The sequence below is a fragment of the Notolepis coatsorum genome, assembly GCF_963971535.1.
Source record: "Notolepis coatsorum genome assembly, chromosome: 17".
Lineage (NCBI taxonomy): Eukaryota > Metazoa > Chordata > Actinopteri > Aulopiformes > Paralepididae > Notolepis > Notolepis coatsorum.
In genome coordinates, this window is record NC_140181.1 from 10,588,288 (window position 1) to 10,601,447 (window position 13,160).

General features: G+C 42.4%; 1 protein-coding gene across 1 annotated transcript in view; it reads right to left on the bottom strand.

Moving 5' to 3' along the window:
• The window catches only part of ada (adenosine deaminase), a 75,185-nt gene that overhangs the window by 28,369 nt on the left and 33,656 nt on the right, over nucleotides 1-13,160 (bottom strand). Inside the window, exons 2-3 of the mRNA XM_084334038.1 lie at nucleotides 6,535-6,596; nucleotides 3,442-3,564 (exon numbers count right to left, since the gene is read on the bottom strand). Coding sequence (XP_084190164.1) covers nucleotides 3,442-3,564; nucleotides 6,535-6,596 — 185 coding nt within the window. The remainder of the gene's footprint in view (nucleotides 1-3,441; nucleotides 3,565-6,534; nucleotides 6,597-13,160) is intronic.

Sequence of the window (13,160 nt, forward strand, 5' to 3'; positions counted from 1 at the left end):
GTTAAGTTTAGGCTAAAAGAAATAAATAAAAAAATAGGGCGAAGAAAACGTTTTTTTCCTATAGGGCAAAGAAAACGTTTTAATAAATTTTCAATCAATCATTCCAATAATACACAGTTGGATGTGTTAGTTGGTTGGATGCACTTCAAGCTGCTTCCACATGAGGCAACTTCTCTCAATCATTCCAATAATACACAGTTGGATGTGTTAGTTTGGTTGGATGCACTTCAAGCTGCTTCCACATGGAGTTGTGGGAACAACTTTTTCTGGCGGATGGTTTTTTCAATAAATCTTCGATTAATGTGTGTTTATTGTATAGAAATAAGGTTGGATGAATCTGGCAGTTGTATAAAAGCTTTACACCACGTGCAGTCGTGATTTGTGACCAATAAACCATGCCTAGGGGGGTCTAACGACCCTCGGCTGCGCCTCGGGCCTAACAACCACCCCTAGGCATGGTTTATTGGTCACAAACCACTCCTGCGTGTGATGTAATGCTTAATTGCATACCCAAAGTAATTTGCGATTTATTATACGTTATACGTATAGCACATGCATGAGTATGGTCTCTTTTGAAAGGTAACATTCTGAAGTTCTGAAGCACTCAAAGTGATTTTTCTTTATTGTGAAAGAAACATCTGAATGTAACCTTTCAAAAGAGACCAGAATCGTGCATGTGCTATAAGTATAAAGTATAATAAATCACAAATTACTTTTGGTATGCAATCGTAATTATTATTTTTTTTAACTAGGCCCATTTTTGCCCGATGCTTAAGTGGTTAAGAGGTTAAGAACCGTATAACTCAATTGAAAAAGTTTTTTTTATATCTCAGTCTCACCGTGAACCCTTTAACCGTATAACTCCATTTAAAACAGGTTTTATATCTCAGTCTCACCGTGGCGTGAACCCTAACCGTATAACTCCATTTAAAACGTGTTTGTATGTGCAGTGGTAAAGTCCAAATCCAAATAACTTGAGTGTGAATGTGATACATCACCAGAAAGTAAGCAACCTCTACTGTCTTTAACCCTTCACTGCCACACGACAGCCGGTTAACCCTTTCACTGTGACAATACAGAAGGATAGCCCTTTACTATCACACAACCGACGGCGATGCTCCATTATTAGCATCATTAGCTCCGCGGATGCTAATGATGGAGCATAGCCGTCGGTTGTGTGATAGTAAAGGGTTAACCTTCTGTCGTGTGGCAGTGAAAGGGTTAACTATGAGTGAACACAACACTCTAACTCACCATCTTTAGATAATAAAGTACTCAACCTCTACCGTCTTAAACTATGAGTGAACACAACACTAACTCACCATCTTTAGATAATAAAGTACTCAACCTCTACTGTCTTAAACTATGAGTGAACACAACACACTAACTCACCATCTTTAGATAATAAAGTACTCAACCTCTACTGTCTTAAACTATGAGTGAACACAACACACTAACTCACCATCTTTAGATAATAAAGTACTCAACCTCTACTGTCTTAAACTATGAGTGAACACAACACTAACTCACCATCTTTAGATAATAAAGTACTCAACCTCTACTGTCTTAAACTATGAGTGAACACAACACTCTAACTTACCATCTTTAGATAATAAAGTACTCAACCTCTACGGTCTTTAACTATGAATGAACACAACACTCTAACTCACCATCTTTAGATAATAAAGTACTCAACCTCTACAGTCTTTAACTATGAATGAACACAACACTCTAACTTACCATCTTTAGATAATAAAGTACTCAACCTCTACTGTCTTAAACTATGAGTGAACACAACACTAACTCACCATCTTTAGATAATAAAGTACTCAACCTCTACTGTCTTAAACTATGAGTGAACACAACACTCTAACTTACCATCTTTAGATAATAAAGTACTCAACCTCTACGGTCTTTAACTATGAATGAACACAACACTCTAACTCACCATCTTTAGATAATAAAGTACTCAACCTCTACTGTCTTTAACTATGAGTGAACACAACACTCTAACTCACCATCTTTAGATAATAAAGTACTCAACCTCTACAGTCTTTAACTATGAGTGAACACAACACTCTAACTTACCATCTTTAGATAATAAAGTACTCAACCTCTACTGTCTTTAACTATGAGTGAACACAACACTCTAACTCACCATCTTTAGATAATAAAGTACTCAACCTCTACGGTCTTTAACTATGAATGAACACAACACTCTAACTCACCATCTTTAGATAATAAAGTACTCAACCTCTACTGTCTTTAACTATGAATGAACACAACACTGTAACTTACCATCTTTAGATAATAAAGTACTCAACCTCTACAGTCTTTAACTATGAATGAACACAACACTCTAACTCACCATCTTTAGATAATAAAGTACTCAACCTCTTCCGCCTTTAACTATGAATGAACACAACACTCTAACTTACCCTCTTTAGATAATAAAGTACTCAACCTCTACTGTCTTTAACTATGAGTGAACACAACACTCTAACTCACCATCTTTAGATAATAAAGTACTCAACCTCTACAGTCTTTAACTATGAATGAACACAACACTCTAACTCACCATCTTTAGATAATAAAGTACTCAACCTCTACAGTCTTTAACTATGAATGAACACAACACTCTAACTCACCATCTTTAGATAATAAAGTACTCAACCTCTACGGTCTTTAACTATGAATGAACACAACACTCTAACTCAGTTTGTTAAACATTGTTCCTCTGAGTTTTATGGTTCTTCGTCGGAGGTGCTCATTGTTGCAAACAGTGGGGACTGTAGACATTGGTGTTAAAAGAACTTAAAGCAACATTATGGGAAATGTTCTTACCGTCTCCTCCAGAGTCAGACAAGAAGATAGATACCAATTTCCTCCATAAAAAAATTAATGGAAGCGGATAGATCAGATAGTCTAGCTTAAAACTCCGGGAGAGGTGTTTGTGGCCAGCGGCTAGGCTAGCTGATGCGTATCCGCCTCCATTAATTTGTGCTCAGCCAGGCTAGGGCAGCTTTCTACTGAACGCACAGAGGTGAAATTGGCATCTTCTTGTCTGACTCTGGAGAAGACGATAAGCGCATTTCCCATAATGTTGGCGTGTTCCTTTTAAAGCTAATAATAATAATTAGCATGAAGAAATGTGTTGACTCTCAATTCCACCGAGGTCAGCTTTAAATACATCTTAATTGCATTATGGCAGTGGGAGCTTGTTATGACAATAATACTAATGATCCGAGCTTTGATCTCTGCTGGAACATAACAACCTGAAATACTGCCAGGGTGAACCCTGACCCTTAGTCACTCATCTCCTACACTCACCTGCTCACCGAGGTAAACACCTTTGCTAATTATGAAACCAAATTGTAAAAAAAAAAAAGAAAAAAAAAAGAAAGAAAAAGGTGACCAGTCAGCATTTCTCGCCGGACTTACGCAATGACGTGCATGTACTCTGCGAACTTCCCAAGGAACTCCGTGAGGGTGGCCGGCTTCTGGACGATAATGATCCGCGTCATCTCCTCCACGCTGTCTGCTGGCAGACGAATGCCCCGTCGCCTGGTCCATAGAAGAGGAGGACGAGAAGACATTCAAGAAGAGTTTTACAAACCTTCCTGGAATAAACTTTTTCGTGTTGCAACAAAGTAGGACCAGGAGACTCAAAAGCTTAGATTGGTAAAATAAGTACACAAATAGAAACGTCATTGACCAGTTTAAATTCTAATACAGCCCAACTGTATGTGACCGAACCCAGCACTGTGTGGCACAAGTCTCCCTTGGTCATTTTTGGAAAATATTTGAAGAAGATATGCTTATTTGGCGGCGCAGCGGTCTAAGTGCTCGTCACCAACGCAAGAGACACTGGTATCGAATCCGGCTGTCAGCGTTGCCTCCGGCTTGGCCGGACGTCATACTGGCTCGATTGGCAGAGTCAGCGGGAGGGAAGCCGGTGGGGTGGTATTCTGGTTGTTGTAAACAGCGACTCCTACAGGTCGGTCAGGTCAGGGCGCCTGCACAGCAAAGAAGGGATATGATGACGGTAGTGTGACCTCCCACGCGTTACACTTCACCAATGAGAGTCCGCGCTGGCAGGTGAAAAGAGGTTGCTGGCTGTCTCCTATGTGACGGAGGAAGCATCTGATAGACTTCAGGACTCCCTAGACCGACCAGTGGGGGGCACATGCGAGCAACGACCAGGAAGGGGAGGGGGGAATTGGCATAACGACTAAATTGGGATGGGGGGAAATCAGAGAAAAACAGGAGGAAAAAAAGTGGATAAAAAAAAAGAAGATATGCTTATTTGAATATAGTTAAACCTCAAGAGAAAAACAGAGAAAAATCCAATCTAAAGTGTGGCTGCATTTTATTTTATTTTTTATCTTTCCCCCCCCCCCCTTTTTCCGATTTTTCTCCCATCCCACTGTTAGTCGTTATGCCAATTCCCAACCCCCTTCCTGGTTGTTGCGCACTCCCCCCTACTGTTGGTCCGGGAGGCCGGAGACTGTCACATGCTTTCCTCCGACGCATGTGCAGCCAGCCGGCAGCCAGCCTGGCCGCGCAGACTCTCACCGGGAGAGTGTAACGTGTGGGAGGTCACACTACCTCCCTCCAGATCCTACCCTCGCTGTGCAGGCGCCCCGACCGAACTGTAGGGGTCGCTGTCCACAACGCCCAGGACCCACCCATCAGCTTTCCCACCCCTAACACTGCCAATTGTGTTAGTATGAACGACCAGCCAAGCTGATAGCAACGCCGAGAGCTGGGCTCGAACCCAGCGTCTCCAGCGTTGATGGCAAGCGCCTTGCCCACTACACCACCTAGCCGCCCAGTTGGCTGCATTTTTTTATTTATTTTTTTAGCGTTTATCGCTTTTCCTGATCAAACATGACCGACAGATACAGTGAGGGTGAAACGGGAGAGAGAGCAGGGGAAGACATTTGGCAAATGACGGCGGGTCCGGGAATCGAACTCGGGTCAGCCGATCCGCGACGCAGCGCGGTACATGGTGTGCTACTGGAGCGCCCCCAGTTGGCTGCATTTTTAACACCTTGGCAGTCAGGTACAAAAGTCTTTACTATTTAGAGATACTATAACTGTGAGCTGTTACAGTAAATATGTTCTTAAACATTCAAACTGTGATAATATGGGGACATTTTATTTATATTCTCTCAATCTGACTTCCAGACACGAGTCTCTTGCCGCTGGACCCAGTCACATATATCCTGGGACCTCGAAGTATAATGTATTTGATACTTTTTGCTATAAAAGTACATAGAATGTGACTTCTAATTTGAAATATTATACTTAATGATACTTAAGCCAAGGCAGGGTGGTGTAGAGACATATATATATACACATTGGAGCAGAGGGCTGCCTTCTGTGTGACTATATATTTTTTTTGATCCACTTTTTCTCCTTATTTTTCTATTTTTTTCTCCCATCCCAATTTCATATAGCCAATTCTCCCCTCCCCTGTCTTGAACGTTGCTAGACTATGCCTCCCACTGGTCGGCTGTAGTGAGGATGGAAGCCTTGCATCACGTGTCCCCTCCGGTACACGAGGGAGGCAGCCTGTCGCATCTTTTCACCAGACAGAGCGGACTCTCAGTGGCGAGGAGTAACGCGTGGGAGGCTCACGCTGCCCCCGATACTTCCTGTCTCTGCTGTGCAGGCGTCACCCAACCGACCTGTAGGAGTCGCTGTCCACAACGTCCAATCCCCACCCATCGACTTTCCACCCGCTAACTCTGCAAATTGAGATAGTATGACGACTGACTCGGGGAGTCGAGACCGGAGTCTCTTGCATTGGTAACGAGCGCAGTCTCCGCTACGCCACCCAGTCGCCCTCTGTGTGACTGTATTGAACCCTGCCGCAGCCTGAACCCTTTCACAGTTACATGCTGAACACAGAGAGACTCAGGCTCATCTTCTTCCCCCAGGCCATCAGAACACTTAACACTGATCTCTCCACACACAAGCAGACAGGGACACAGACACAAGCACACACACACACACACACACACACACACACCACACACACACACACACACACACACACACACACACACACACACACACACACACACACACACACACACACACACGTCACACACACTCACTTACTCTCTCACACACCCCACACACAAAATGTACACTACAAAAAGGTTACTTTAAAAACAGATCTGTATATTTGTATATTATTGTATATATTACTCATTGCCTTCATTCTTAAGCTTAGCATTGTATTTTATTCGTATAACTTTTTTTGATCATATCTACTCTATTTTATTATCTATTCTATTTTATTATTTGTATTTTTGCACAACGGTCCATATCCGCTTCCATTCATTTGTGCTAAGCTAGGCTAGCATCCGACTCTGGAGAAGACAGCAAGCGCATTTCCCATAACGTTGGCGTGTTCCTTTAATTTAATAATTCCATTCATTACATTTATTACATATGATCTCATCTAATTGAATTTCAATACAAATGCAAAAAAAATAATTAAGCAAAGATGGACAAACTTACTTGGCGACGTCAAGAATCGTCTGCACTCTGATGGCGCCGTCAAGGTGCACATGCAGCTCGACCTGTGAACGGAAGAGACCCAGGACAATAAATGGCAAATGGTGCATTTATATATAGCAGCTTTTATCCAAAGCGCTTTACAATATTGTTCCTCACATTGTACCCACTCACTCACTCACTCACACACCGGAGGCGACCATGCAAGGTGCCAACCTGCTCATCGGGAGCAATTAGGGGTTAAGTGTCTTGCTCAAGGACACTTCGACGCGCTGCCCCGGGAGGAGCGAGAATCAAATGGAGAACCTTCTGGTTACCAGACGACTGCTCTACCTCCTGAGACACTGTCACACCGTGAGCCACAATAAACAGTAAACAGTGAGTCACTGCATCAAACTATCCAGGATGAATGGTTCCCATGACAACGTCACTGTGGATGTTGAGTCACAGACAGTTTGATGGAGCTCTCCTGCCCATCATTCGATAGACGGGCTTCTTGTTTGTAAACACAATGTGGTCCAGCCAATCAGCAACACCTGATGAATCACGTGACCAAGTTGCCCCCCTACCTGCATTGAGCTGCGATGCTAAAAAAAAGTATAATGGAGCTCTATGGAGAAACCATGGCACTCCCCTGACTAAAAGTATAATGGAGCTCTATGGAGAAACCATGACACTCCTCTGACTAAAAGTATAATGGAGCTCTATGGAGAAACCATGACACTCCCCTGAATAAAACTATAATGGAGCTCTATGGAGAAACCATGACACTGACTCCCCTGACTAAAAGTATAATGGAGCTCTATGGAGAAACCATGACACTGACTCCCCTGACTAAAAGTATAATGGAGCTATATGGAGAAACCATGACACTCCCCTGACTAAAAGTATAATGGAGCTCTATGGAGAAGCCATGACACTGACTCCCCTGACTAAAAGTATAATGGAGCTCTATGGAGAAACCATGACACTACCCTGACTAAAAGTATAATGGAGCTCTATGGAGAAACCATGACACTACCCCGATTAAAAGTATAATGGAGCTCTATGGAGAAACCATGACACTGACTTCCCTGACTAAAAGTATAATGGAGCTCTATGGAGAAACCATGACACTACCCTGACTAAAGGTATAATGGAGCTCTATGGAGAAACCATGACACTCCCCTGACTAAAAGTATAATGGAGCTCTATGGAGAAACCATGGCACTACCCTGACTAAAAGTATAATGGAGCTCTATGGAGAAACCATGACACTGACTCCCCTGACTAAAAGTATAATGGAGCTCTATGGAGAAACCATGACACTGACTCCCCTGACTAAAAGTATAATGGAGCTCTATGGAGAAACAATGACACTCTCCTGACTAAAGGTATAATGGAGCTCTATGGAGAAACCATGGCACTCCCCTGACTAAAAGTACTATTAAATCCGTGATCCAAATATCAACAAATGGGCAGCCCCACCTCCATTGGAACGGAGACATTTGTTTCATTCTCTAGTGAATTGACTGAGGTACTGATAAAAGGACAAACACAAGATAACGGGTAACTATAGTTCTCTAAGTGCCATTTAGTGGCTGTAAAAGGTTTGTTTAAGTTGTAAAATGCTTGTAAACACTGATGTTAAATAGACTAAACTTGTAAACAAGACGAAAGTCTTTCTCTGGTCTGCATCCCCTTAACAATTGTGTGTATTGAGCTGTACTGTATTGTACCCATTCTGCAATCTGTTAATAAAGTTTTCAATCAATCAAACTAGACTATGTTCTTGTATGTAAAATGGGTTACAAAGGCGTTTATTTTCCATTTACAAACCAAGATTCTAAAGAATGAATCTGAAACACTATAGGTCTGTAGTGTGTTACTAAAAGGGTTAACCGTCTGTATGAATGAATGAATGAATGAATGAATGAATGAATGAAAACTTTATTTAACAGATTGCAGAATGGGTACAGTACGGCTCAATACACACAATTGTTAAGGGGATGCAGACCAGAGAAAGACGTTTGTCTTGTTTACATCAGGGTCTCCCATTTTCAATTCATAGTGACATTTATGACATACACAACATACATGACATGTAGTGCGGTAGTGAAAGGGTTAACCGTGTGTAGTGTGGTAGTGAACGGGTTAACCTTCTGTAGTGAAAGGGTTAATAAGAGAGAACGGGCAAAGGTGTCCGGCTGACTGTCTTGGCTGGCTGGCTGGGACCACATCACTAAATCACCACGCATGACTGGGCAGTGAGCGGTGAAGAGGCCAGGGATGAGGGATGCCAGGCAAGGTTGAACGGCAGGCCAGCTCTGTCCCTTATCCCATCTCAGTGAGCCCTGACTCACACTGACGGATGAAAGCACTGAGGCCTGGTTGCTAGGGTTGGGTACCGAACTCTGTACTTTTATGGGTACCGACCGAATTGCATCGGTACTACCGACTACCGATTCATGTTAGATCAATCGGTGCCACATTTCGGTACCTAAGACCCGCCTATTTAGAAAATAATAAGAATTCCAATGACGTGCAATTGTCATTTCATAATAGACACAAACCAGCGCGGACATTCAATGACGCGCAATTGTCATTTCATAATAGACAGACCAGCGCGCACCTTAAATGTGAGAAGCTATGACATCTAGACACCCATTTTAAGAATGATGTGAATATTCTTCCTACTTCCGAGGGTAGTCCAGTCAGTATTTGCGGACACGTGTCGCTCTCTCCTGAAGCTAGACATAAGAGAGAGAGCCCTCCTATGGGTGAGGTCACTGTGATGTGAAATGTGCTCCGTAGACAATGAATGATTTTGTGGGGCGGCCATTGCATGTTTACGTGAGCTCTGGTTCAGACCTATGAACCGGATGCTAGAACGTAAACCTCATGTGACCTTAAAATTTCAGCTCAACGCTTTGAATAAAATGTCGATATCTTGGTCTAAATGCACTAAAATGATCCACTGAAATTAATGTATGTGGCAGTTGCTACTGTATATGCTTTAGTTTGTTAGTATTTGCTTTCAAAATGCTATCGCTAAGGTGCGGCCATGTTTCTTTTTGGATGAAGAGAATTTACCCAGAGCGCATAGCGAATTACTACAGACATTTCAAAAGGAAGACTAAAGGCCAGGGTCAGAGGTCAGGGCTGTACTGGATCTGACACTGCTCGGTGTTCAATCACGGCTGTAAGGCCCTCTGGGCATAACAAAAAATATTGTTTGTTTCCTGTTGGTTGTCAGTTAAGGCCATGGGTACTGTAGGTAGGGAATTTATTTTATTTTAATTTTAATTTTATTCTTTCCCACGGCGACTATGGATAGGGAATTTCTTTATTTAATTAAAATGTTTACAACAACATGGATGCATGTACTCTGCCAGCATGTTTAATATCCATAATACTAAAGGTTTGACTAAGATTTATATGAAACTATATTGTAAAAAGAAAAAAAATTTAATCTTTATTTTTAATTTTTAAACTCATAAAATAAATTGGGTCGCACCTAAATCGGCAGTGTCGGTCGGTAACCGGAACCAAACCATTATTTTTGTTAGGCCCTATGACAAATAAGACGGTTCAATTACTTTATCTAAATCCAATCAATATTCCTAATGCCGTTTCAATGTAAGGTTATAAAAATAAACATATAAACATTCATATAATAATACAATAACCTAAATATACAGCTAAGCCCCATTGTATTCTGAAATGTAGACTTTAACAGTGTAGGCAACTAAGCTAATAGAAATAAGGTGCTTTGGCTCCTATAGGAGTCCTTGAGCTTTTAGTTTGTTTTAGTATTACGCTACATTTAATAATGTCATTTATCAGCTATCTGTGATAGGAGTGCAGATGTTTCTGCACTCCCTGCAAGAAGAATCACATATTAGTTGTTTCTCATGAGTGGGATTCATCCAAACTGAGATAAGAGTGTTCTTCATTACTGGAAGAGATTCACTCGGAGGCGCTTTAACAAAGGATCACTAGAAGGCTTGCCAGGGGCAAGGTCATCTCTTTAGACTGAGGAATTTAATACCAATACTTCAGTTGCTTGAAGATATGTGAACCCCCCCCCCCCCCCCCCCCCCCCCCCCCCCCGAACAGTCAGTTTTCCAAACACCCCACCCCACACATCAATCTCCACCACATCCCCATCCAAGACACACACCCTGAGGCATAACAAAAAATATTGTTTGTTTCCTGTTGGTTGTCAGTTAAGGCCATGGGTAGGTAGGGAATTTTTTTTATTTTATTCTTTCCCACTGCGAATTTAGGGAATTTCTTTAAAATGTTTACAACAACATGGATGCATGTAATCTGCCAGCATGTTTAATATCCATAATACTAAAGGTTTGACTAAGATTTCTATGAAACTTTATTCAAAAAAAAATAAAAATAATGATTTTTTATTTTTTATTTTTTACTCATAAAATATATTGGGTCGCACCTAAATCGGCAGGGTCGGTCGGCAACCGGAAACAAACCATTATTTTTTTTAGGCCCTGCTCCTGCATCAGAGGAGTATAGGTGTGTCGAGATTTCACAGGTCAAACCGGTTCTCATTCATGGCCTGTTGGGAAGAGCAGTGGAGGGCAGCGGAGCGAGAGAGATCTCTGTGTGTCGTCACAAGACGTCGCCTCTCTTCCCCTCCTCTAAGAAGAGAGAACGTCAGAGCAGTGGACGTCCCGGCACCTGTATGTACAGCAGCGATTATTTTGTTAACGTTTACTACTGTATTCACCTTTGCACTGAAGAGGCCTCCAGCGTTGACATATTTCCCTGTGTCTGCCAACGTGTTCTGGCAGGAAACTGTCAAGTCATGCGTGAAGCTGAGACAACAAGAGCTGTGTCCACATAATCCTGCTCAGCTGTCCACAGGGCTCCAGGGTGCGCATTTTGCGACCAAAACTCAGAGCTGTGCGACTGGATGTTTTCCCTTGTCGCACTGGTGCTCCCAGTCTGTCTGTCTGTCTGTGTGTGTTAGGGATGGGTACCAAATTCGGTACTTTTGAGGTACCGAACCGAAACACGTTGGTACTACCGAGTATCGATTCAAGTGAGATACCGGGGGGGAAAAAATCGTTTGCTTTTTTTTTTACCTTTTTTCTTTTCATGTCAACGTTCACACGCACAATATATGCTTACCTAGGATTTGACTTGATTCAACAACAAAGCAGTCGGAGCAATGGCAAGCCGAAAACTGTAGAAATTGTAGTTATTTGAAGTTTGGATTTTTTTTCTCGTGACCATGTCCCAGCCCACCCCTCCTCCCTCTACCACCACCGGTCCCAGCCAAGCCCGAAGTCCTTCACCCTAGCAGCTAGGAAGGATGACAGAGGATAGGGTGAACGAGTGTCACAGCCTCTACTAATAAAATGGAGTATTGAACCGTTTTTAACAGCTGGGTATTGGGTGGGACATTCTGATTTAAGAACGTTCTAAATAAAATAGAAAGTCCCAAAATAGTTAATTTGTCTGACTGCTTGTATTCATTGATAAAAAAGTAGCCATGTGCAGTAATAGTTATATTAAAGAATAATAAAGCAATGTCGATTCTGTTCTTAATAAAAAAAGAAAATTTGCAAAATAATAAAAAATAACCGATAAGAGTATCGATAAAGTACCGAACCGTTAAGCAGTATCGATAAGAGTAGTAGTATCGATAAAATCCTAACGATACCCATCCCTAATACCATCATCACTATTACTAAGTACCGTCTGATTGAATCCTGCCACTCACTACTGTTCACTACTACTACTGTTATCACTATCATTACTACTTGCGGTCTGCTCTATGTTCTATTATCTATGTACCTACCCTACCTGTATCCCCCCCCCACCCCCCATTCTGCTATGATACTTGAATTTTCCCAAGGGGATTAATAAATGAACACTTGACTTATTCAAAGACGTCCACACACACACACACACTGTCACACACACACACACACACACACACACACACACACACACACACACACACACACACACACACACACACACACACACACACACACACACACAGCTGATGTTGTGTCACTGCGGCTGCTGTTACCTGTAAGTACGCTTCTTTTTCCTATATCATGTCAGTCTCTGATAAACGACGCCCCAGGGAAGGCCCACGTTAATATATGCAGCCTTAGACATAAGGTTGAGGATATGGATGACTTGCTAACGTCAGACAACATTGATATTCTGGTCGTCTCTGAGGCCCACTTAGAGATGACTCATTGGACGATGCTTTAGAGGTGATAGAGGGTTACAACATCTAGAGAAGGGAGAGGCTTTTTATTGGATTGCTTTTTTCATGCTTTCTCCCATCCCACAATTGTTTGGTCGTTATGCCAATCCCAGTCGTTGTCTGCCCTACTGTCTGTCTGGGGAGGGTGTAGACTACCACATGCCTCCTCTGTCTGTCTGGGGAGGGTGTAGACTACCACATGCTGCCCTACTGTTGGTCTGGGGAGAGTGTAGACTACCACATGCCTCCTCTGTCTGTCTGGGGAGGGTGTAGACTATCACATGTCTCCTCTGTTGGTCTGGGGAGGGTGTAGACTACCACATGCTGCCCTACTGTTGGTCTGGGGAGAGTGTAGACTACCACATGCCTCCTCTGTCTGTCTGGGGAGGGTGTA